At 31.6% G+C, this 27,132-nt stretch overlaps 1 protein-coding gene across 3 annotated transcripts in view; it reads right to left on the bottom strand.

Moving 5' to 3' along the window:
* Positions 1–27,132, bottom strand: part of LOC114339168 (dynein axonemal heavy chain 1-like) — a 1,269,803-nt gene that overhangs the window by 768,290 nt on the left and 474,381 nt on the right. For all 3 annotated transcript variants that reach the window (XR_007700607.1, XR_007700606.1, XM_050661243.1), the window contains exon 17: positions 22,874–23,028. Coding sequence is in view for 1 of the 3 variants with exons in the window: in XM_050661243.1 (XP_050517200.1) it covers positions 22,874–23,028 (155 nt within the window). In the remaining 2 variants the exon portion in view is untranslated. The remainder of the gene's footprint in view (positions 1–22,873; positions 23,029–27,132) is intronic.

The raw sequence follows: 27,132 nt of genomic DNA, 5'->3' as shown, positions 1-27,132 counted from the left end.
TTTAATTGTAAAAATTATATAATAAAATTTTATTAGGATCTTCAAAAATGAAAAATGAAGATAACATACAGTGCTAGTCAAAAGTCCGTACCGCCCCTCGTATCTTTTGAACCGTTATACTTATAATAGTGAAATTTGGAGGGAGAAAATAAACGGACGTAGTCTTCTTAACTAGTCATGACAGGTGACGTAATAGTGACAGATGACTTTACAGCGCAACTGTGACAGATAATTTTAAATGGGATCTTATGGCAAGTGATACCTCATTTGAAAGATATTTAAAATACCTATTCAGTCATACTAATTTTTTTGGATATAAATTGATTTTGATTTTGGTGAATAAATGAAATAAATATAAAATTGTAGTTTCGCGTTTAATTAATAAAAATTCAAATGTCCGCCTATGTCCTTTTTGTCAAAAAAGTTCACGTTTTTCAGTTCTCTAATAGTTTTTACGTCAACGTCAACCCTTTTGACAAGTAATCATAGGCGGAGGTTTAAGTTTTTATTAATTAAATGCGAAACTCAAATTTTATATTATATCATTTATTCATCAAAATTAGCTTAAACTCAAACAAAATTAGTATGACTAAATAGGTATTTTCAATACCTGTCAAACGAGGTATCACTTGCCATAAGGTCCCATTTAAAATTATCTGTCATGGTGGCGCTGCAACGTCATCTGTCACTATTACGTCACCTGTCATGACTAGTTAAGACGCCTACATCCGTTTATTTCCTTCCTCCAAATTTCACTATTATAAGTATAACCGTTCAAAAGATACGAGGGGGGTACGGACTTTTGACTAGCACTGTATATGTATATACATAGAAATTATAATTTGCATCGTGAAGTTAGCGCGTGAACCTTTACGCGGTGAGCCGGTCTTGATCCTCAGAGCGAGCTATTAAAATATCGATATCTTCGCCAAAAATTAAACTTAGGAACATTTTCGCAAGCTCAAAATCTTCCTTTTGAGTTCTTCTATCAGTTTTGTTAACTAAAGTATAAATGTTTATAGCACAAATCTGCTTGAAACCCTTATAAACAAATTAATGTACAATTTAAAAAAAAAATTACTCCAAACGGTTATAACTCTAAAACAGATGAAGACGAAGTGACTTAATAAATTTTTTGTGGAAGCCTATTCATTAAGCTTTAAAATGAGACCTTCTAAGGCTAATTTTCATGCATAAAAGCCGAGTTGAGATCTATAAAGCTTCGAAAAATGCTTATTTTGCAATTTCCATTGTGCACTAAGTCTACCATATCTTGAGTTCTAATTGTTAGAATTAAGTTTAGTAAACGTTTTTTTCTACGTTTTTTATTAACGAACAAATTTTATTTGAAACATTATTTTTTTAACCTATTTAGTTTATGAGCCAAAGCCTTATAAACAAGTTATAAACAATCAAATAGTATATAACAATTTTTTGACCACTCGGATCGAAATCTACCCTCGAAATTCGTAATCAGCAGCCAAAAATCTATAAGAAACCGTTGAGTTTGTCTATCAGAATTGAAAAGGACATGGTGACCTCTATTTGGCGCCTAGACTAGTAGGAATATAGTTAAATATAGTTTATACAGTGATGAGCGCACTAATAACCGGCAAAATAACGCAAAAGATGGAAAACATATTAAGTTGTCAGATAAAAAGAGATGAACCTAGTGGAGGTGTTAAATTTAGCGATAGTAAATTATAGATTGACATTATATTGATTGTTTCCCACCTTTAGACGTATCGAACAAATTTGAGAAATGCCATTGTCACAGTGACAGTTTAATTGACATACTTCTCTGATACGTCTAAAGGTGGGAAACAATTAATATGTCAATTTATATGTTATTATCGCTAAATTTAACAACTCTACTAGTTTTATTCCTTTTTATCTCACAATTTAATATCTTTTCCATCTTTTGCGCTATTTTGCCGGTAATTAGCTCGCTCATCAATGTATATACTTAGATTTATACATACTATGCTTCTTTTCATGATCATTTTTCAGTGCGTCACAAATGATAGAAAAAAAGGTAAGTCCGTGATAATATTCATTTTAGTGACATGACATTTTAGTTAAATCTGACAGTTGTCAAATTTTATTTGCAATTTGGATTAAAAACAAATCAATTCTGTTTATTGCATTTATAAAATGGTATTTTCTTTGATTTGTATAGTCTAATAAATTGTACAGATTATATTCGTAGATATATTATATAATTCAAAAATAATTTTTATTTCGATTATAGCGCCATCTATTGACAACTAGAATAAATGTTATAAATGTCACCGACAAAATGTAATCACCGACGTGCGTTTTTTTCTGTCACATGCAATTTAACGCGTTAGAAAGAAATCGAAAAACTGTGACGCACTGAAAGATCCTCATGAGAAAATGCAAATGTACTTACCGTAGACTGTTTTGTTGATTTGTCATTATGATTAATGTCATTGAATAAAACGAGTACTTCTTTTAATGAAGAAGAGAGTTCTGACGTAGTAATTTAAATACAAAAAAGTATTTAAATTTTATTAAAATAATTCGTGAATAATTTCATGCATGGAAAAAGTTAGAGTGGAAGAACTATACTTAAGTTTTCACACAAGTTTTTCTGCAAAAATTAGAATACCACCTCTCATATCAACCTGAATATAGATCCGCCTTGTCTAGTACTATTACTTTAATACAACGTTGGTGTTTATTAGTGAATAGTTTAATCGTTTCAACTTATAATTACTACCGGCTCCTTTTAAAGGGGTGTTTCATATCATTGGCATTTTCCTATTCCGATTCATGTCTTTCAGGCGTAAAGCACATTAATGATTAGCTTTAGGAAACTTTATAGGAGTACTGGGGATACTTTTAAAGGAGTATAGCATCACTCATTTATTAGATAGTGTTATTTGTGACGATAATATATTTTATCCTCTAAAGCAGGGTTTTTCAATCTTTTTGATTTTGCAACCCCTTTACAGGTTGAAATATCCTGGCGACCCCCTGGTGTCATAGAAAGCCAAAGAAATAATTTAATTAAAAACTACATACGTTAGGAAATAATTTTTTCCTGTTTTGGTACATTTATCTTTTATTCACGCGGGCCAAAAATTAAAGAACAAGCGCATTTTATTTTGCTTTGCAGTTTGACGAATCTACTTACAGGTGTTTCCGACTGTGTACAGTTTGCAGTATTTGTGCGCTTTGAAGCAGATGACAATATCATGGTTATCATGGTCAAAATAAGATTTCTTATCTTATTTTGCAAAGCACTTTCTGCAAACACTACTTGCCAGTGTTTGTACGATATGATTTTAGAAAGCACTTGCAACTACAATATTGATTGAAAAAAATATATCTCTATTTGTATCGATGGTGTTGAAGCTATGAATGGCAAAAATAGCGGACTCATTGCAAAAGAAAATCGATAATGCCAAACATATCCTGGACACACTGTTTTCTTCATCGGCAGGATCTAAGGTATTACCTTCTAATATAAATAACGTGCTCAAGGAGGTAATAAAAATTGTTAATCCTATCAAAGGTAAAGCTTTGCAAATCCGGCTATTGACAATCGTTTGTAAAGATATGAACTCGCTTCATCAAAATCTCCTTTATCACACACAGGTCAGTTGGCTATCCAAAAGAAAGGTATTGACAAAAGTTCTGGAACTGAAGGCTGAATTGTTAATGTTCTTACAAGATGCAAAATCTAAATATGGTTACGCTTTTTCGGACCCATTGGCTCTTGAAATTAGCATTTTGGCAGATCTTTTTAGCCACCTTAACAATTTGAACAGATGATCTAACATTATTATCGGCAAGTAAGAAAGAGCTAACAAAATTAATGAGCAATATAATAAAACAAGCCAAAATTTTTGGTCTTCCCATAAATAAGGAAAAGACAAAATACATGATAATGGGAGAAAAAGATAAACAAAAAGAAGACAATTTCACATTGGAGATAGAAGGAGAAAATGTATGCGCATTTTAAAGAGTTTCAGAGTTTACATACCTGGGTGTAAAAGTAGATGAAAAGGGACACGGGGAAGGGGAGATAAAAGCAAGAATAACAAAAGGAAACAAAAAGTATGGAGCATTGCGACCATTAATGAAATCTATATATGTCTCAAGAACAACAAAAATAAGAATCTACAAAACAGTTATCGGACCTACAGCTACATATGCATGTGAAACATGGGTGCTAAAAAAATCAGAAATAGACCTTTTAGAAAGATGAGAGCCAAAAATACAAAGAGCAATATATGGAGGCGTAAAAATAGATGGTCAATGGAGAAGAAGAAATAATAAGGAACTGGAAGAACTACATATTGAACCAAAAATAACGACGTCAATCAAAGCACTGAGAATCCGATACTTAGAACACATTGAAAGAATGGGAAAGGAAAGAATATCAAAAATGGTTTTATCACGTAAACCAATACAAAAAAGAATAATAGGCAATAGGTAGACCAAGAAAGAGATGGAAGGACAGCGTATATGAAGACTTACAAAAAAGTATTATTGTAAACTGGAAAGAAAAAGCTTTGGACAGAAAACAATGGAAGGAAGTGGTGAAGAAATATATGGAAACACTATAAGGAATATTAAGTGTAGTATTGTTTTATATAAACAAATTTAATATTAGGTTTGTTCTAGATAACAGTCAAACTAGTCAGAAACCGTCAGCAAACAGTTGGTCAGTGAGAGAACATAATACAGTCACCAGTGCTATCCCCTCTACTCGCGCTGGTCCACTATTCGCTGATGGTTTCAAACTATTTGAAACTGATGCTAGAACAAACCTATTGTATATAGTAGTATAGGATATAGCATTATATAGATATGTAATAGTAATTGTAAAGAAAAATTAAATCTTTCAGCTCTAGGCATTCAAGGTCTGTTGAGCTTAATAAATAAATAAATAAATAACAATTTTAACAAGACCCTTCAAGGAAGAGAAGAGAATATTTGAACAATTAAAGATAAAGTAAAAGCATTTCACGTAAAACTTAGTTTGTGGTCAACCTTTCTGCAAAACAAAATGTTTGAGTCTTTTCCATGTGTTCAGAAGATTGATGAAGATAATGCAACAGACCAAAGTTTTGCAGTATCGGATCACATTCCTTTAGTCCTGTTGCCAGGGGGGGTACAACTGCCTCCTTAATTCAGATGGACTTACCCAAGTTTTTTTGATATATTTTGACCCGTAAAACACGAATTTTTTGGGTAACAGTTGATCCGGATGTCGATAAGATTGTTATTAATAAAGAACTTGAGGAATTACATAACAGCGATTCTTCGCAAAACAAATAAAACATTTTTTTTGTATTTTTTGGGCCATTCTAAGCAAAAAATGGTCTTACAAGTTTTTTCGTAGGATGCATAGTTTTCGAGATAAACGCGGTTGAACTTTCAAAAAAATCGAAAAAGTGTAATTTTTAAACCCGAATAACTTTTGCTTCAAAAATAAAATAGCAATTCTGCTTACTGCATTTGAAAGTTCAAGTCAAATTCTATCGGTTTTGATTATCTGCATTGCTAATAAATTAAGTTTTTATTTGTTAAACAAAGCCATAAAGACATAGTGTTTCCCGTACCCAATGCATGCGTTTTAATGTACGTAATCTACGTAGAAATTGTATGTATGCGCGCCTAATCGTTAGATTTCAAATGAGAAATGCATTGAAAACATCATTCAATCACTATGTGTTTATAGCTTTGTTTAACAATAAAAAAATTAATTTTTAGCAGTAAAAGTAATCAAAACCGATAGAACTTGACTAGAAACTTTCAAATGCGGTAAGCGGAATTGCCCTTTTATTTTTCAATCAAAAGTTGTTCGGGTTCAAAAATTGCAATTTTTTTATTTTGTGAAAGTTCAACCGCGTTTATGTCGAAAACTATGCATCCTACGAAAAAACTTGTAAAAACATTTTTTACTTAGAATGACCCAAAAAATTGAAAAAAATGTTTTGTTTTGCAAAAAATCGCTGTTATGTGATTGCTCAAGTTCTTTGTTTATAGCAATCTTATCGACATCCGGATCGACTATTACCCAAAAAATTCGTGTTCTACGGGTCAAAATACATAAAAAACTTCGGTAAGTCCATCTTAATAAAGGAGGCCGTTGTACCCCTACTGGCGACATGACTACTTGCATTATACAGAACTTGCATAATTTACAAGAGCAACTTTTGACATACATACTTTCCAGAGCTGACAATAGGCGTAGATAAACATGTATTAGGAAAATGCAATTTACAAAGCCAATATAAAAAACAAAATTATAAAACATTAAAAATTAAGTAGCTATGGAAAAAAATTCAATTCTCCTTCCATATCTTCTTTTTTGAAACTAAGGTAGGCTAAAGGAAAACTGTACATTAATCGAACTAATGAACGCCATAAAAACTTTAAAGAACAAAAAATCAGAGGGACCAGGAGGAATCCTTAATGAACTAATTAAGTAAGGAACAGACAAACTACACAGCATTATACACGAAATGTTCAGTAGCGCTATCTGAACGAAATACTAGATGAAAGGTCTTGCATAGACTACATAATATATACACTCCAACAGTTAATTGAGAAAAAAATGGCAAAAATTAGACCAGTATACATGGCATTCATCGATTTAAAAAAGGTATAATATGACACAATTCCCAGAAAACAACTATGGAATACGATGAAGGAAATCGGAATAACTCGGAGGTTAATAGAAGCCGTAAAAACCTTTACAACAACAACAGGGTAAGAGTTCAAACCGGCAATAAATACTCCAACGAATTTAAGACCAAAAAAGGCTTATTGCAGGGATGCTCTACGTCTCCGACAAAGAGAACGAGAGGTAGACCTAGAAGATCATGGAGGGATGAAGTGGACGAGGACGTGGAAAGACTAGACCTTAAAGACGGAGAATGGCAAAACAGAAAGAGCGGAGACGTTGGTTGAAAGAAGGAAGGCGGCGACAGCTGTAAAAATTCTTATACAGATAGATAATTTAAAAGTAACCGCATCTCAATAAAAGTGGTTTATCGTAAAAATACTATGTTGCAAAAAAAGTTTTAAAAACAGTCTGCCTTACTAATAAAACACTCGTATTCTAAGGTTATTCCGTATTTACATCTAGAATACACATAGTTTCAAAAGTTATGCATCGCCCCTCGCATTCACGATGTTTACGCTTTTATAAATCCGTATATTTATCACATCTTTAATGGAACTTTTTTTTATAAAAAATAGCCCATTTTTGGTTTTTTATTTTATTTGATTATCCATTTAATTGACCTGGTATTGCCAAGGTGTAAACATTTGAAAAATTTATTCTGGTGAAATTTTCGAAAACGTGATTAAAAACAAATCGTACTTTAATTTCTAAGTTGGACCGTATAAGAATTATCGATTTAGTTGAAGAAGGCCATTAACAGCGGTTCGTGGCGGAAAGAGTGGGTGTTTTTAGAGTGATGACTCAAGGATATGGAATAGGTTCCTGGAGACAAACTCGTCGATACGGAATAGAGCTCGGTCTGGTAGACCCCGAGTTACCAATGATCGACAGAATAGATATATCAGAATTTCCATCTGTAGAAATTCTTTTGTGTCTGTACCAGCCCTCCAAAGAGAATTCAGGCATGCTACAGGAGTCAGAGTATCGTTGAATACAATAAGAAGAAGAATTTTAGACTCAGGTTTGAGGAGTCGTCGACCAATAAGAGTTCCTCAGCTACAACCTAGACATGTTTTGGACCGCCTTCAATGGGCTCAAGGACACATACAGCTCCCCCAACAATTTTGGAATTTTGCGCTTTTTTAGACGAGACCAGAATTTGTTTAAATAGTGATAACCGGCGAATTCGTGTGTAGCTAGTTGTGCAGCTCTTGTTGACTCTCGCCACACACAAATTCGCCGATTATCACTATTTCAACAGATTCTGGTCTCGTCTGAAAAAAGGACAAAATTCCAAAACAATTGGGGGAGCTCTATGTGTTCTTGATCCCACTGGAGGCAGTCCAAAACATGTCTAGGTTGTAGCTGAGGAACCCTTATTGGTCGACGACTCCTCAAACCTGAGTCTAAAATTCTTTTTCTTATTGTAGACAACGATACTCTGACACCTGTAGCATGCCTGAATTCCCTTTGGAGGGCTGGTACAGACATCGAAGAAGTTCTACGGATGGAAATTCTGATATATCTATTCTGTCGATCATTGGTAACTCGAGGTCTACCAGACCGAGCTCTATTCCGTATCGAGTTTGTCTCCAGGAACCTATTTCATATCCGTGAGACATCACTCTGAGAAACACCCACTCTTTCCTCCACGAACCGCTGTGAATCGTCTTCTTCAACTAAATCGATATTTCTTATACGGTCCAACTCAGAAATTAAAGTACGATTTATTTTTTTTCACGTTTTCAAAAATTTCACCAGAATAAATTTTTCAAATGTTTACACCTTGGCAAAACCAGGTCAATTAAATGGGTAATCCAATAAAATAAAAAACCAAAAATGGTATATTTTTTATAAAAAAGGCCCATTAAATATTGAATAAAGATACGGCTTTATAAAAGCGTAAACATCGTGAATACAAGGGGTGATGCATAACTTTTGAAACTATGTGTAGTTATCCTAAGTATTAAGTATAAGGTAGATATAATACGAAAATAATTTGTTACCAATAAACTCGGTATAAGTTAGTTATAAGTATTCCCACTTTAGTCCGAAATAATAGTTTGGCAATGGCGCAATCTTCTACACAAAAACAACGATATATTGGGTGAAATATGTCAATTTTGACTTCTCTCTTCAACTGACAAACCAAATTCCGTCATTTTTTGATGAACTACCCGCAGTTGCTTTTCCCTTTATGAGTCGTATAAACTCAAAAAATGTAGATTTTCAACGTCAAATTTTACTTCATAATTTTTTGATGGGCTATGGCCGTTGTATTTTCTGCCATATTTTAATAAATCGTTATTTCTTATCTTGTATGTTGAGTTTGAGTATTTCATAAAATGGTTTCGAATAAAGGAGAACTTTGTATTTTCTGCTATATTTTAATAAATCGTTATTTCGTATGTTGTATGTTGAGTTTGAGTATTTCATAAAATGGCTTCAAATAAAAGGGAACGTTGCATTAAATGGGAGAGTGAAGAAAAAGTAAACAAATTGATTTATTTTACTTATAAATGCAATGTAAATATGTTAATTTCAGCATATTTTGAAGAATATTGTGAGAGATTTTCTACATACTATAGAAAATAAAGACCTTATTTTTCTTGTAGAGTGGAGGATAAGCCTCGTCCTAGCTTGTTCACAATAAGTGAATTACCTACTAATTTTTCTAAAAACCTTACATCATCTTTAGGAAACCGGATTTTTATTCTGCATTCTTTGAAAAGGAATTTATGCTTTCTTTGAAAGTCTTCCTTTTTCGTGTATTTTCCATCATGTTAATTAAATTATCAACTTCTTCGTTAGCCCCAATACCTCTTAAACACATTTTTTTATTATACAGGGTGTCCAGAAACTCTACCGACAAACAAAGACAGGAGATTCCTCAGATAATTTTAAGACAATTTATCCCAATTCATCTAGTCCGAAAATGCTTCCTAAAGGAGCTAGAGCTATTTGAAGATGGCGTCTGGTAATAAGTTTTTCTTAAATATCTCTAGAACGCTTCTATTTAGAAAAACTAAATTTGGTACACATATTTATCTTCCAGAGATAAATCGATTACATTTATTGGAAATTTCTAGTACCGGTCATAGGCGTGCGTTTTGGGTAGGGCAACAGTTTTATTATCACACAACTTTTTTGTTTTTTATTTTTAAGCATCTTTGAGCATTTTTTTTTTTTTTTTTTTATTTGTGACTTTAGCACTTAGCTATTTAGCCAGATACAACTTGATAATAATTAATACTAATGCAAAAAAACTATTAAACCTAATACAAATTATTAAAAAGAAAATCATATTATTCTAATTTACTTAATACTAAATAAAAAAGTGTCTATCTATACCTACTATTGCAAACAGATCAAAATAGTCAAAAGAAAAAAAAAACCTCTTAAAAATTACTAAAAGACATTACTATAAATAGGGAAAAGGAGGAAAAATAAACAATTGGGTAAAAAAAAGGTTAACGAGATTGGCTAAAATTGATTACAGACATACATTTGTACTATGTATAAATTTGATTAGACAATCATATACTCTTTTGTCATTAGTAGCCAATAGGTTATTTATTTGGTACGGAGGAAATATTTGCAGCGTTTGCAAGCTGCTTAAAAGAGTTCCTGTATGCTGAATATATTTGGAACAGTTAAAAAAGATATGATTAAGATCTCCTTGTTCTTGACATGTTTCACATAAGTCTGAATTGTAAATTTTGATTTTAGCAAGATGAGTAGGATAACAAGCATGACCAAATCTCAATCTTATTAAGGTTGTTATATATTTACGGATGTTACTAAATTTCTTAAACCATCTCGAATTTGGAATTTGTGGTTGGATATAAATATATTGTGTTGTTGAGTGGTTACAAAAAGTTTGCCAATAAGTTTTCCAACGATCTATTTGATTTCTTTTAGAGATACAAAAAGTGTCAGGAATACAAATTCTCTCCTCTGGTACAATTTCAGCTGAAGAGGTTATTGCAGCTTTAGCTAAAGAATCAACATGCTCATTATATTTTATACCAACATGAGCTTTTACCCAAATAAAATTAGTAGTTTTATTTTTATTTTTAAGCTTGACAAGCATGTTCTTAATTTGGTAAATGAAAGGGTTAGAATTATAATTGGGTAATTTTGAATTTTTGAGAGATAATAAAACTGACAATGAATCGGATATTATTAACACTGAATTATTGTTTAAACTATCGAAATATATCAAGGATTCAAGAATTGCAATTGCTTCTGCACTAAAAATTGAGCAATTAGAAGGTAATTTGAACATTTTTTCTGTTGACTTAGATGGAATGTAGAAAGCACATCCGGTCCCTTCCGATGTTTTGGATGCATCTGTATAGATTACAGTTGCTTTGGGCCATTTGTCTATACAGGAATTCAAGATGCATAAATCTAATAATGAACTATTATAATATGTAGGTATATGTATATCTGGTTCATAAAAAAATGCGAAATAGTCGTTAGTATCAAGGTTGTTGATATTGTTGATATACTTATTGTTGCACATGGTTCTAAAGGCTGTACACAGGGTTGGTGTATTTTTATGAGTCCAGTAACTGTTTGTTAGATCATCTGTGTTTAGTGAGCTTATGCTAGAATATAATGAATTATTGATACATGCAATTTTCACAACAAATTTTTCACTCAGATAATCTCTTCTAAAATTCAAGGGAGGTTCTAAAGCTTCAACATGCAATGGTGCTATTGGAGTAGACTTCATTGCTCCCATACAGATACGTAGAACAGTACGTTGAAATACATCAATTTTATTTAAAATTTGTTTACTTGCTGATCCATAAAGTATACATCCATAGTCCAGAATAGATCTGATGTAAGATTTGTAAAATAGTAAAGCTGTTTCTACATCAGCTCCCCACCAAGTTTTAGAAATGGATTTTAAAAAGTTTAGACCTTTATTGCTTTTGTCAAGCATATGCTCGATGTGTAATTTCCAAGTTAGCTTTTGATCTAGAAACATGCCTAGATACTTTATTGACTTGCAGAAATTTAAAGTTTGGCCATTTAATAAAATAGTATTTGTGTTAGGAATATTATGTTGTGAAAAAATACACACATTAGATTTACTAGTGGATAAATTAAAACCATTTTCACAAAACCATTTTGAGAAATATTCATGTAATTTTCTTAAGATTGTGAGGGAGGGTTCATATTTTGTCCTTTCTGTATATATGAGGAAGTCATCCGCATATTGGATTGTTTTGTAAGTAATACTTGGTGCATTAAGGCTATGAAAATCAGCCGTATACAGATTAAAAAGAAAAGGGCTTAAGACTGATCCCTGAGGTAATCCCCAACTGTTATAACGTGGTCCAAGAAGTTCATTTTTATGGTTTCTAACGTATAGGCGTCTATCAGTGTAGAAATTAAGAATAGTTTGTGCTAGTTTTATGGGTATTTGAAACTGATTGATCATTTTGTCTTTTAATCGAGGTAAACACACACTGTCATAAGCGCCTTCTATATCTAGTGATAAAGTAGGCAAATAATTATTTCTAGAAAAATTACCCTGTATGTCCGCTACAAGTGTAGCTAAAGCATCTAAAGCTCCACATCCTCGTCTGTATCCAAATTGATTGTTTGGTAGTAACTTTTTAGTATGGACCCACCATTCTAGTCTGTTTTTTAACATACGTTCCAAAGTTTTAAATACACACGAAAAAAGAGAAATGGGTCGATAAGATTCGGCTGAATTTGGATCTTTTGTAGGCTTTAGAATCGGAATAACAATTATGTCTTTAAAAATATTTACGTCAGAATTGTCTTGAACTATACGATTAAAAAGGTCCAATAGAAAATGTTTTGCTACTTCTGGAAGGTTTAAAAGCATGGAGTATTTGATATGATCGTATCCTGGACTATTATCTTTACGATTATTTATAGCGAAAATTAGTTCATTGTAAGTAAAAGGTTTTAAGAGAAAATGATTTTTATCAGCTGGGGTTGATGCTATGGAGCTGGGAATTATTTGAGGGTTCGCAGTTGGGGGTGCAACTTTAATAAGAAAGTCATCCATCCATTTCTGATCTAAAGATTTTATGTTTGATAGCGGTTTTCTGTAAAGTTTTTTAGCTTGATTCCAAAGAGTTGTAGCGGATGTATTTTTATTGAGCGAAGAGACCCATTCAATCCAATGTTTTTTGGCTATACTTTTTAATGTTTTTTTGGTTCTAGCTGCAATCTCCTGATATTGAACATAATTTTCAAAATTACTTTTTTTCTTGTAATTTATTAGAGCCAATTTTCGTTGTTTGATAATATTGTCACAATCAATATTCCACCAAGGAGGTGGGTGCCTTTTACATTTATAAGGTTTATATTGGGGTATAGCTGCTCCCGCAGCCGTATTTATATTATTTATGAAGAAGGAGTACTTATCAATTAGATTATCCGAGTGAAAATTGTTTGTATCGTGTAAACTTTGAATAGTAGAGGTATATAACGCCCAATTGGCTTTTTTAATATTCCATTTATTTTTAGGAGATATTTCATTTTCATTAATTGTAAAAATAAGTTCTATATATATGACATAGTGATTTGATCCTAGAGTGTCAGGAATGACATTCCAAGATGTCTTGTTAACCAATTCAGGTGAACAAAAAGTTACATCGACAGCCGAATCTTGTTGATCAGGACGTCTCAAAATTGTAGGTTCGCCATTATTTAAAACTGTTAAATTTAAATCATCTGCGACATTTATAAGTTGTGACCCTATGGTATCATTATTACGACAACCCCATATAGAGTGGTGTGCATTAAAGTCACCACCTATAATTAAAGGACCCTCAAATTGTTCAAAAATTTTAGTCCAATCGTCATATTTTGTTTGTATTTTTGGAGGTTTATAAATAGATAAAAAATTTAACAATAAAGTTCCATATTTAACTTGGATAGCACACAATAAAATATTTTCATTGTAATTTATATTGATTTTATGTTCAACAAAACGAAGAGATTTGTGTACCAAAATTGCCACACCAGCGTAGCCATCGTTTCTGTCATTGCGGACTATATTGTAACCACTAAAACTATATTTTTGGTTTCTTTTGAACCAAGTTTCACTTATAATAGCAATGTCAATATTTTTATCATAAAGAAATTGTACCAGACTATTTTTGTTAGCTATAGCAGAACGTGCATTCCATTGCATTATATTTAAATTGCGTGTTTTGGGCATTTTATTGGTTTTTCAAAGTATCCTCCAATACCTGTTCTATGCTACTTGCAATTAATTTAATATCAATAGGTTGTCTATTGTTACTTGAAAGAATTTTATTTAAAAAGTCCACGATAAAAATGGATAGGTTGCTAGCTATACTACTCTTCTTGGTTTCCAAACAAGCGTAGTTTGGTTTATTTGAATTTATCGGCAAAGGTTGTGAAGGTCCAAAGGAGAATGGAAATAATGGTTCATGGATAGGTGACTGGATAGTGGGAGAGTTTGATTTTCTCTTCTTTTTCATTGGAGGACTAAAGCTTACAGGATTGGGTTGGGAAAGGAAATTATTTTGATTGCAATTGGTATTTTTAGGAATTTGATTAGGTTGTGATAATGACATACGATGGTTGTTAGGAAGAACTGGAAAATTTTGGTCATAATTTGTTAGCGGTGAAAAAGAGTTGTGACTTACTAAACTGGATAAGGAGTTTTCAGAAATTTCTTTAGCTTCTTTAAAGGAGGTTTTTTGCTGTATCATTATATTTTTAATTTTTTTTTGATTATCGTAAGAGGGACACTTTTTTGAGATAGAAACATGATCTTTGCTTTTACAGTGTATACAAAAAGTTAAATTTTTATCACAATTATGTTTATCGTCTTTAATTTCTCCACAATTGATACACTTTTCTTCAGTACTGTTACACTGCTTAGATACATGCCCAAATTTAAAACATTTGAAGCATTGGGTCACTCTTCCTACAAATTGTTCGACAGGAAAAAAGACTCTATTAAAAGCTACTCGATCAGGTAAAATATTCCCCTCAAAAGTAACAACAATAGTTTTTTTTGGTACAAATTCAACTATTCTGTCTTCTTTTTGGACTTTTCTATTTAATCTGTAGATATTAGTGACGCGTGAGTGTGATTCTATATTTTCCATAAGATAGTTGATATCGTAACGAGTATCAACATCTCTTACTAACCCTTTAATTTCAAGTAAGTGATTTGGAATAAATGCTTTTAAATTTTCTGACTTTAGGAGGGGATGTTTAACTAAATTATTTGCTTCTAATAATGATTTTAATAAAACCTTAATCCGGTTTCGGCCTATACTCTTAATTTCCAAAATGTTATTAAGTTTAAACTTTTTAAAAAGGATATGGGCAACTGTCATTGCATGCAATTTTCCTACATTATTTTCAGTGCTTTCTATGTATACCCAAATATTTTGTACATTGTACTTATCTGAAAGAATATTGAAAGTTTTCGGTTCCAACTGCTTTGTTTTCTGGAGGTTACTATCACTTGGATTATTACTAGTAACACTTGAAATTAAAATACTGTTATCCATATCAGCATCTGTCGTCACAAAAGACGTCGGTTGTGTAGTTTTGTCCCCCATCGGGGACCGATATTTATTAGTTGTCAGAATACACTTGTCTTCTTAATTGACTTTTCACTAAAATTTTAAAGTTTACCTATATAAATAGGTATACAATTTTATTCACTGACAAAAACTGTTACTTTTTCAACTCGTATGAAAGTTTAAATAATACTTTTTGAGCTAAAAATGTTAATTTTTACTAAGAGTAGATTTTACTTCGTACTATCAGTTTGAAGTTTAAAACGTCAATGATCTTTGAGCATGGATTATTAAAATGTAAGGTATTAGAGTACTAAAAGGTACTCTTAATTTAAGTCGATAGGATACATCATTTTCTAGAAAGATCGATTTGAAAATTTTTCGTTTTGTGAATATCAAAAAATAAATAAAAAAAACTATTTAGAAAAACGAAAACTATTACGTTTTTTTGTTATTAAAAAAAATTTAGTATAGCATAAATATAAAAAAAGTAATAGTTTTTGTTTATGCCCTCTTAATTCCTTTATTTTTGCCTTCTTTATGACGTGGCAACGTGGTAGTTTTATACCAATATATCTACATATCATCTTACGATAGAGAGAGTCGCCTACCGGCAGTCGGCAAAGCACATTCGCACAAGAAAAGGTTCGTAAGGGCATACGCGTCAAAACACCACGGCTTGGGCGAAACAATCCCATCTTATCGTGCAAATCTATTCAAAGTGTCGTGTCGTGTTTTATCAAAACTTTGGACAGTTCAAGTATAACGGACTTATCTTATATTTTTAGAGTTGCACAAGTTTGACTTAAATGTTTGAACTTGACTTGAGTTTGACTTAATTTCAAGTCAAACTCAAGTCAATCCTTCTGACAAATAATTTAAGTCAAGTCAAACTGGTGAATCGTACAGGTTTGAAAATTCAAACTGTTTGTCAAACTAGTTTGAAAGAGTTTGAAAAATAATTTTATTCAGTAGATATACTTTTTTCTCGAGATAGACAATGTTAGACAGATGTTAGTTGACAATTAAGATAAGAAAATTAATAATACAATGAGTGCCACATAAAAGTATCTTGATACAGGAACCGATTATAATCAAGAGTAAATTTTTTGAAAATGATTCCTGTATGCTTAGAATTGCTTGCTGGCAAGTTTCGTTTTATCGATATAACTTTTTTATATTTGAGTGTTACTAGATAAAAACAAAGAATTCGTTGGATAGTTTTTTTATCATACCAAGTGTAATTTAATTTACTTTGGAAGATTTCAAGTCAAGGGCGGATCCAGGGAGGGGGCCATGGCCCCCTCCGAAAATTTAGAATAATATAAATTTAAATATTTCCAGTTCAAATGTTTTTAATTTCAAACACATATACAGTCGGAAAAATAAAAGAATACCCATGAACGATCACATCAATCACTTATTTTGTATTTTCTGTCCTTTTGTATAAATAACAAACGTTTGTTATAGAAAAAGACATCAAATACAAAATAAGTGATTGATGTGATCATTCATGAGTATTCTTTCATTTTTCCGACTGTATATGTACAAAACAGGGGATAAATATACGTTTTCTGGACTAGAATTGAAAAAAAGAAGTAACGGAGAAGCTTCAAGAATGACTTTTGGGTTTTTTATAAATCAAAATGTTGATAATTTTACAGAGTGCCAATTGTTAGAAGGATCTTGACAGCCATAAAAATCGTATAAATTTCCAAATTCTATACACACAAAGAATAAAAAAGAAGTGAAGCGTTACTTGGGTCACTAGCACTTAGAACAAAGGAGTTGGTTGGTAGTTTTGTACAGTCAAAAGAAACTGTTTTACAAAATATTGCGTTTCTTTCTAATGAAAAATATGGTCACAATAACGGGATGAGAGCCCAAAGCCTTGTCACGAAACCTTTAACATCTTTCGCCAAACTCATGAGCAAAGACGGAGTCATATAAACCCATGAAAAAACATCATACTACACGGAGTGCGTTCAGGTTGAGCTGGATTTTCTAAAAAGTTATAGCAACCCTCAAAAGCCAGTCATTAACCAGATAGACTCTCAGAGGTCTAAACAGAAACAAAAAATAAAGAAAGACTACGACCAATAGTAGGGTCTATAGTCTATATAGTGTTCTTAGGTCGACAAAATATTCCTCTAAGAGACCATCGTGATGATGGCCTTATGCTTCTGAACGAAGATGCTGGACCTAGGAATGAGGGGAATTGCTGTGGTACTAAGGCAAAACCCGATCGTGTTAAGGTTTAAAATTGCATCAGGAGATAAGACTCTTAAATTATACCTATCCACAGCATCTTCCTGAGCAACATGCATTAGTAGCAGCAGTCAAAATCAATTAATAACAGAAATAATTGAACAAATAATATTTGACGAAATGACTGATGTATCCCACGTGGAAAAGCTTTCTCTAAATTTGGGATACATACACAATAACAACATTCGTGAAGACTTTGTCAAATTTATTGACGCTTATGAGAACCTAAAAATAATTAGTAAAAATCAAGAAAGAGGGAAAGAACAAGGCCTGGCAGGAGAAGCATTGGAAAAAATAGTATTAAACTTGTTGAAAGAACTGCACTTGGATCCGAAGAAATGTGTAGGAATCGGTACTATGGCAAGAATGGTGAGTTTTAAGGCACTTCTCAAAGTCTGTGAAAAGTGACTTAAAACTCACCATTGTAACCCTAATTTTTAAAAATTACCCCCGTACTTCTGGTACTCCTCCCCAAAAAAAGGTTATGGCCCCTCCCGAAAATCGGTCCTGGATCCGCCCTTGTTTCAAGTATCACGTAACGCAAGTTGGAGGGAGGGGGCCATGTAAAACGTGACGCAGCGTTATACGGGGAAGAGGGGGTTCGAACAGCGCGTTACGTAACATTGTTTTTTAACTTAAATAAAAAAAAGAATGTTTGTGTACTTTGTACGCACGTAAGAAGTTATACTCCTATTATTATGATTTCAACGAAATTAATATACTTAACAGGTTATTTGTATTTTATTTAAATATTAAACTAACAATGTCATTTAAATATAAACCTACCACTTTTAAAATTTTTTTATTAAAACGATACCAAAAATATAAAAAAAAAGAATATGAATCGTCCGGAATTTGAACCCGGGGCCTCTTGATCTCCGGTCACACGCTCTACCACTGAGCTATATCCCTTTTGCTTTGACAGGTTACAAGATTTCTCATACATACTAACAAATTTAATAGACGAAGCGGTATACAAAAATACTTTAAATATACTTACTATTATTATAAAATATCTTATTCCTGAGGAAGACAAATCCAAAGACACAAAAATTATAATAAATAATACATTTACTAAGAACACTAATATATCTTTTTATATGATATAATATGACTTATTTGCGCTGACAGCGCTGATACATACATATCTTGAAAGATTAGCAACGAAATACATACTGTCTGTGTGCGCATGCGCCTGGCATTATAAAATTTCACTCTCGATCGTAAAGAAGTAGGTATAACTTCAAAAACTATGGAATCACAATCTCCCAACTTTTCAACTTTCGTTTATATTTTACATAGAACCCCTGGATTGTATTATATTGCCCCCTCACGCTCCGCTCATGTTACAATAGGACAATAGTGTTCAAGTGAAAAAATCTTAAAATTTGTATTAACAGGTCAAGCACAGTAACACGTGTTTGCAATCTGGACATTTCTTCACAACAAAAGATGAAAAGATACAGATGGGATAAAGAGGTTGTGAGAGCTTTAAAAATTGCGTTTCGTAATACTTGAACGCGCCCTTTAACAAAAATTTATGAAGGAACAACAAAATATTATATTTTTGATAGAGTAGGTTTAATGAATTTTTTGCGACTTTGCAATGTCGTCTTTCAAATAATTAATAGTTCACTATTTGTAATTTTATAACGCTGTTCTTTATTTTTACATAATACAAGTATGCACTTTTCAATTTCCATTGTTTTGAAATCACCTGCCACAATATCAAATAAATCAGTATATTTATTTTTCTTAATTAATTCTGCTTCGACTACAAATTTTTTTCTCTTAATTTTTGCAGTGGGAATACCTTCAAAATCAGACTCAATTTGATCTGGTAAATACTTATTCTCAGCCAAAAAATATTCAGGTTCAGATATTATTTTACAAAGCACACACTTCAAAACGAACGTAATAAACAAGCCAAGCATATACTTCTTAATAATATGAACTACAATCTAATTTGCGGAGTAGCAGAGTACATATTCAGACCTATCCAAATAAGTCAAAACAAAAGTCGGTACGCTCTCAGTTAGAATTGGAAATAAACACATTGTGCAATATGACTTTCAAACTTCAAACTGTTTGAAGAAGTTTGATTTCAAGTCAAACCTAAAGATATCGAAATCAAGTCAAGTCAAACCTTTTTACAACAAAAGTTTGGTTTTCAAGTCAAGTCAAGTTTGTTGAATAAAATCAAACTAGTTTGGCTTGATGCATCTCTATATATTTTACTGTTTAATGTTAGTGCCTTAAAGATAATAAAGTCAATAATCTTCACACGTTGCTATCACTTAACCAGCATCTTTTACGAGTTATTTATCGCGTTAACTCAGTCAAATTCATACGGTTTCGATCCGTTTCCAGTTTTATAAAAACAAAACTATTACGTTTATTTATATTCCAAAAATGAATCGATTTTATTAATTGCGAATTTCTAGTACCGGTCATAATATGCGTCTGTTTTGGGTAGGTCAACGAGTATTTTATCGCATAACTTTTTTTTTTTTTATTTTTAAAGAATTTTTGACATTAGATTATTAAATCATGAGGTATTCTAGTACTAAAGGTTACTCTTGCTTTAAGATGGTAAAATAGGCGGTTTTTTTAGAAAAATTTTTTCAATTTTTTTCAAATTCAGGAAACGAAAAATTTTCAAATCGTTTTTTCTAGAAAACGGTGGATTATACCGACTTAAAGCAAGGGTACCATTTAGTACTAGAATACCTCACAATTTAATAATGCAGTATCAACAATGCTTAAAAGTTAAATACAAAACAGTTATTTAATAAAATAACCGTTGCCTCACCCAAAACGGACGCCTATGACTGGTACTAGAAATTAACATTTGAAGGAATCGATTTATCTCTGGAAGATAAATATGTGTACCAATTTTTCTAACTAGAGCCGTTCTGGAGGTATTTAAGAGAAACTAATTACAAGACGCCATCTTCAAAGAGCTCTAGCTCGCTTAGGAAGCATTTTCGGACTAGGCGAATTTGGTTAAATTCTCTTAAAATTATCTAAGGAACCTCTTGTCTTCGTTTGTCGGTAGAGTTTCTGGACACCCTGTATAATATACAGGGTGTAACAAAAATACAGGTCATAAATTTAATCGCATATTCTGGGACCAAAAATAGTTCGATTCAACCTGATTTACCTTTGTACAAATGTGACCACAAAAAAAGTTACAGCCATTTGAATTTACAAAATGAAAATCGATTTTTTCCAATAAATCGAAAACTGTTAGAGATTTTTTATTGAAAATAGACATGTGGCATTTTTATGGCAGTAGTAAAAAAAAAATTAAAGCGAAATTTAGACACCCCATAAAAATTTTGTGGGGGTTTTGTTCCTTTAAAGCCCCCCAAAATTTTGTGTACGTTCCAATTTAATCATTATTGTAGTACTATTAGTTAAACACAATGTTTTAAAAACTTTTTTGCCTCCTAGTACTTTTTTGAAAAATCAGTTTTTATCGAGATATTTTGAATATTTGTCAAATTTACCACATATTTGTATATGGTTGGTTAAGTCCCCACAAAATTTTTATGGAGTGCACAAATTTCCTAGATATTTTTTTAATGTCCGTGCCATAAGAAAGCCTGTGCAGTTTTCCTTTAGCCCACCTTGAAGAATTTGAATGAATAATGGAAGAAGAATTGAAATTGTTGCCATTGTTATTTTAATGTTTAATGTAAGAAAAATTGTGTTTCATATATTGGTTTTGTAAATTTTTCCCATGTTCAATTAATACATTTAAATCGGTACTTATAAAATTATTTCAACCACTGGAAATACAAAAAAGAGAACCACACCTATATAGGGTGAGGCAGATAACTGGCCTATCAGAAATATCTCGAGAATTAAAGGCAACAGAATCATGAAAATTGGACTGAAGGGGTTTTGAAGGATGATCTATCAAATTAAAATATTTTCATAAAATATTTTCTTTAAATATGAGGTTTTCTAATATTATACAGGGTATTTTAAAAGATATTTACGTTTTTTTATTAATTTCGTAGCAACATTCACACCCTGTAGAATTGTAATAGTTTGACATTAGAAACTATGCTTACGTTCAAGTGATTTTTAATATATTCTACTATTGTTAAGAATCATTAGTATAGCTAATTTTGAAATTTTATTATGCAGGGTTAGTCGAAACTCGGAATGAATATTTTCTGAGTTTTCTTAAATGGAACACCTTGTATTTTAGTATTGTAATGAAATGTTATTTCATGGTACTTTTTTATTTTGTAAGTATTCTCTATACTAATTGCTTTAATTTGTGAGTTATTGGTGATTCAAGCTAAACATTAATTTCAACAAAAAATACGTAAAATTTTATTAGAGTGGCCGTGAAAAAATTCAATCACAAATAATTTTTCAGAAATAAATAAATATTAATCCAGACTGATCCTTAAAATTATCAATAATGGTTTAGTTATCAAAATACCTACGTAGTTAAGATTGTTGGTGCGATTAAGAATTAAGCACAAATTAAAGCAGTTAGGTATAGGGAATGCTTAAAAATAAAAAAGTACCATAAAATATCATTTCATTACAATACTAAAATACAGGGTGTTCCATTTAAGAAAACTCAGAAAATACTCATTCCGGGTTTCGACCAACCCTGTATACTAAACTACGAAATTAATAAAAAAACGTAATTATCTTTTAAAATACCCTTTATAACATTACAAAACCTCATATTTTAAGAAAGAAAACATCGAAGAGAATCCAAAAATATAAAAATATACAGGGTGTCCCATTTAAAAAAAAACGAAATTATAAGCAACTTCCGGTATAACCGGAAGTAGTAAATAGATGAAAATATTTTCATTAAATAGATGACTCTTCAAAACCCCTTAATTCAAAATTTCATGATTCTGCTGCCTTTAGTTCTCGAGATATTTCTAATAAGCCCTTTATTTGCCTCACCCTGTATACAGTCCAGCTCCAGCCCAAGTATAATCAAAGCCACATGTCCATTTTCAATAAAAAATCTCTAATAATTTTCGATATATTGAAAAACATCGATTTTCATTTTGTAACTTCAAAGGGTTACAAATGTTCATTTTGTAACCATTTTTTGTTCCAGAATATGTGATTTAATTTATTAGCTGCCTTTTTGTTACACCCCCGTATAAATTAGATTTAGAGCGTATATAAAATTATTGCTTTAATGCCACGTGGGAGTTTAACCTATAATTACTACCTATTCCTTTCAAAGCAATGTTTATATCATTGGGATTTTCCTATTTAGATTAATGTCTTTCAGCATAAAGCACACTATATGATTAGCAAACTTTACAGGCCTATTGGGGACAGTTTTAAAAGTATCACGCATGTAATAGGTAATGTCACTTACCTGTGGGGTTCGGAACTTTCAAACATGATTCGATAGTCGTCGATGTTCGAGGCAAAAGTTTGAACAAACTCTTGGAACGTGGGCAAAGCGTCTAATGCTAATATTTCATTCCATGCTCTACTGGATAACCAACTTGAAGCAGGGTTGGGCATCCTCTGGAAAATAAAACAGAAATATTAACATTTTCATATAACAGGCTTCTAAATGCAAATCCCTAAAAGTCACGTGTTTTACGATTTTGAGATGTGTGTGTGTGTGTGCGTGTGTGTGCGTGTGTGTGCGTGTGTGTGTGTGTGTGCGCGTGTGTGTGTGCGCGTGCGCGTGTGTGGGTGTGCGTGTGCGTGTGCGTGTGCGTGTGTGCGTGTGTGTGTGTGTGTGTGTGTGTGTGTGTGTGTGTGTGTGTGTGTGTGTGTGTGTGTGTGTGTGTGTGTGTGTGTGTGTGTGTCACACACACTTAACACTTAACTTTCGCGTTGTCATGGTGATGAAAATATGAGCAATGAATTACAACAAAAGTTTTGACAGTTTTGTGGTTTAAAAGTAGTTAAGAATTTTTAAATGTCAAAGTTCTAAAAATTGTATAATAGAAATGATTTCCAGTGACGAAGAGTTACAGCTTTTTTTATTTGTTTATCGTAGATAAAATATTGTATGAAACTGTGCGTGAAGTACTTTTTGCGAACTTGCGCGATTTATAGCAAAAAGCTTACTTTACGAACTGTTTCATAAATAACTATTTTAATCAATGTATTTCATAAGTGCCATTTCCACCAAAATTAAAATTAATCGTATTCCGTATAGAATCAACTTTAATATATATAGTTTGATGGATTCTAGCAGCTTCGCTGTTTGGAACACATATTTTTTGAAAAAATCACGATGTTAAGAAAAAAAAATTAGAATTTAAAAAACCACCTTCTTTTCATAATATCTCAAAAATAATGAAAGATACGTAAAAAAGTGTAAAAATGAAAAGATAGTTTTTTTTTGCTAAAAATTTTGGTTTGTTTGTTTTTCCTCACACAAAAATTGACGAAGAAATGATTGATAAAAAGCGCGCGATAGCACAACCACAGTCTCTCTCGAGCCCTTTGACCCTTCACCGTTTCAAAATAAAGGGTTTTTCACTACATATTATACTAGAAAAAGTTGTTGCCCTTTTAATTACCTTCAAATTGGTTTTTTAAAAGTTGTGATAGCTTCAAAATTGAAGTAGTTATGGCCCAAAAACTAATCGTATTGTTAATTTAGGGGTAGTTTTAAGGGTTAAAGAACTTGAGCATATGATTTTCCAGCATAGCTTTTTTGAGAACGTGGAAGGGTAAATCATTTTTTAGTTTATTAAAAGAAATTTTTATACAATTTTTAATCTAGGGGTTGATTTTAAGGGTTGAAAGGGGTTAACAATTAAATAATTAAGGTAGAGAATCTAAAATATTGTTTACTCTATATTTAAGTCTTCTTGTTAAACCAAATTAATTTTTTTGTAAATTTTTTCTATTTAGGAGTTGTTTTAAGGGTTGAAAGGGGGTTAACAATATCATATTTAAGATAGAGAACGTAAAATATCATTTACTCTATATTTAAATCTTTTAATGTCATACTAAATTAATTTTGTGTAAATTTTTTCGATCTATGGGTTGTTTGCAATGGTTCTACGCTTTTCAAGTGGATGAAAATAAGTTTAACATGAGGTTATTGTGTTAGAAAACACTTCAAAATGTCACTCTTTATTCTTAAACACGTTTTCTGGCGATAAAATGGCTCAATGTCAGTTTTTCCATTAAGGTATTGTTTTCACCCCTTAAAAATAAAAAAGCAGAGTTCGGGTCAATATTATTTTTGAAGTTAAGGGTAAGATAAGCCTAATTCCAAAATCTCATGTAAATCGGTTCATTGTTAAAAACTTTCGGAGGTAAAAACCTATTTTACGCTTCAATGACTGCACTATTAAAAATTAAAAAACTATTGGTACCCATTACTTTAAAACTAATTAACATAATACCTTTGTCATACTTCGCAAAAAACGTTTCTGGCTACTACCAGAGGCGTACCACAGTGAAGAGTCGACCCTTCCCAAATTCTACGCTACTGGCGGAGTTGCTATTTTAATGCAATTTTTCGATTCTCCAATATGTAAATACTATATACTCTTCATTCGTAACGATAAAGTCATTAGTTTTCAAGATATTTAAAGTTAAAAATGAAATGGCACAGTTAGTTTGATTAATGCATAGGACTTTTCATAGATTGTTATTTGTTTCGAGCTTCTGTCATGTGTCATATAATATTAATATATCTACGTCATACGTCTTTGGTTTGTATCATTGGTATATGCCAATAACGTATGACGTAGATATATTAATATTATGTGACACATGACAGAAGCTCGATACAAATAGTCTGGGCTGATTATCGGAGAATAGGCCATTTTCGGGAAAAGTTATTTACCAGCAATTTTATTGCTAGAATCGAATTATAAGATCCTATATATTAATAATATAGGTATGCAAAGTCCTCAGATAGTGTGCTACTTTTTTTATAAACAAAATGGCGCACGAAAATCGTGTTTTTTTTCAATTATTGCTCTATAACTCCGAAGATTTTAACTTTACAACAAAAACACTCAAATAAAAATTCACCGTGATTAAATTCTGCATAGAGACGCGTTTTTCCCGATCTGCTCCGACGAAAATTTTCCGACGAAGTAATTAGATTGTACCATAGACTCACTTTTAAGCTTTGAAACAATTAAAGCAAATTATAAACAATGAAGAAATCGTATATTTATTTTGCTGTTTCATAACTTTTTTGCAAATGGTTAGAAAAATTTTTTAAAGCATTCATTTTCAAGACCTATGAAATACGCATTTTAAGTATTTTTAAAATTAGGATAATATAATAAACAATTTCTAAGAAATGTTAATTTGTTTACAACAACTTTTTTAAACATTTAAAGATTATGCAAAAAAATGAAAAATTTATATTTTGTCGACAAAATATTAAATAAGCATCTCATCTTTATAATCTTTATACGTTTGATCAATGTATCACGATTATTTTGGTTATTATTGCGATCATAAATTGTTAATTAACAATTGAATTGTTGCTAAAATATTCGTTTAATTTTCACCGGCTTCTGGAATTACAATCTATACCAAGAAAGCTTTGATATCACTAAGTTATTTAATTATTAATTAATAATAACTTACCTAAAACTTTATTTGAAAATTAGAGTTCTTGTTAGGAAAACCCGCATTTTCCGAGGAAAATTTTCGTCGGAGCAAATCGTGAAAAACATACCTTTATGCAGAATTTAATTGCGGTTAATTTTTATTTGGGTGTTTTTGTTGTATAGTTAAAAACTTCGGAGTTATAGAGCAATAATTGAAAAAAATACGATTTGTCGGCGCCATTTTGTTTATAAAAAAAGTAGCACACTATCTGCGGACCTTGCATACCTATATTATTAATATATAGGATCTTATAATTCGATTCCAGCAATAAAATTGCTGGTAAATAACTTTTCCATGAATTTTGCTAATTAGCCCACAGTAAAATGACTATGAATAAAAAACCCTATTGTGCCTCTTCGTTTTAACTTCAAATATCTCGAAAACTAATGATTTTATTGTTACGAATAAAGAGTACATTATTTACATAGAAAATATTGGAAAATCTAAAAATTATACTAAAATAGCAGTTACGTCAGTGGCGTAGAATTCTCTTTCCTTGTTGTACGCCTCTGGTAGTAGGCAGAAACGTTTATTTAACATAATTTAGTAGGGTATACTTTACCTACATTTTCTCTCAATTATGATAAGGATATGTCAAATAGTTTTAAAGTACTGGGTACAAATTATTCTTAATTTTTTTAAACACCTTGTAACTCAGTAAGGGGCCATATTTTATTTAAGGCCATCGGTACATAATTCGCAAATATTTTACGGTTATCCCTGTTGAGTATTGAACTTAGTACCTAGTCTATAGAGTATATATAGAGACATTTGCCATTGGGAGTGGCCAATCTGATGGGAATTGCTTGGTATATAATTTAATATATACTACCATCAATCCTTAAGTAGTTAAGGGTTGATGGAGTCTTGACAAGATGGTATAATATGATCAAAATACACATAAAGTTGTTTTGCTTTATTGTATGTATTTTAATTTAAATCAAGATATGGTTGTTTTTATGTTTTTATATACAGGGTGTCCCAGACTAATTTACCCACGCTATATCTCTTAAACGAATAGAG

This window comes from Diabrotica virgifera, chromosome 9, assembly GCF_917563875.1.
Source record: "Diabrotica virgifera virgifera chromosome 9, PGI_DIABVI_V3a".
NCBI lineage: Eukaryota > Metazoa > Arthropoda > Insecta > Coleoptera > Chrysomelidae > Diabrotica > Diabrotica virgifera.
The sequence above is the reverse complement of the archived record's forward strand: the minus strand, read 5'-3'. Positions and strand labels throughout refer to the sequence as shown.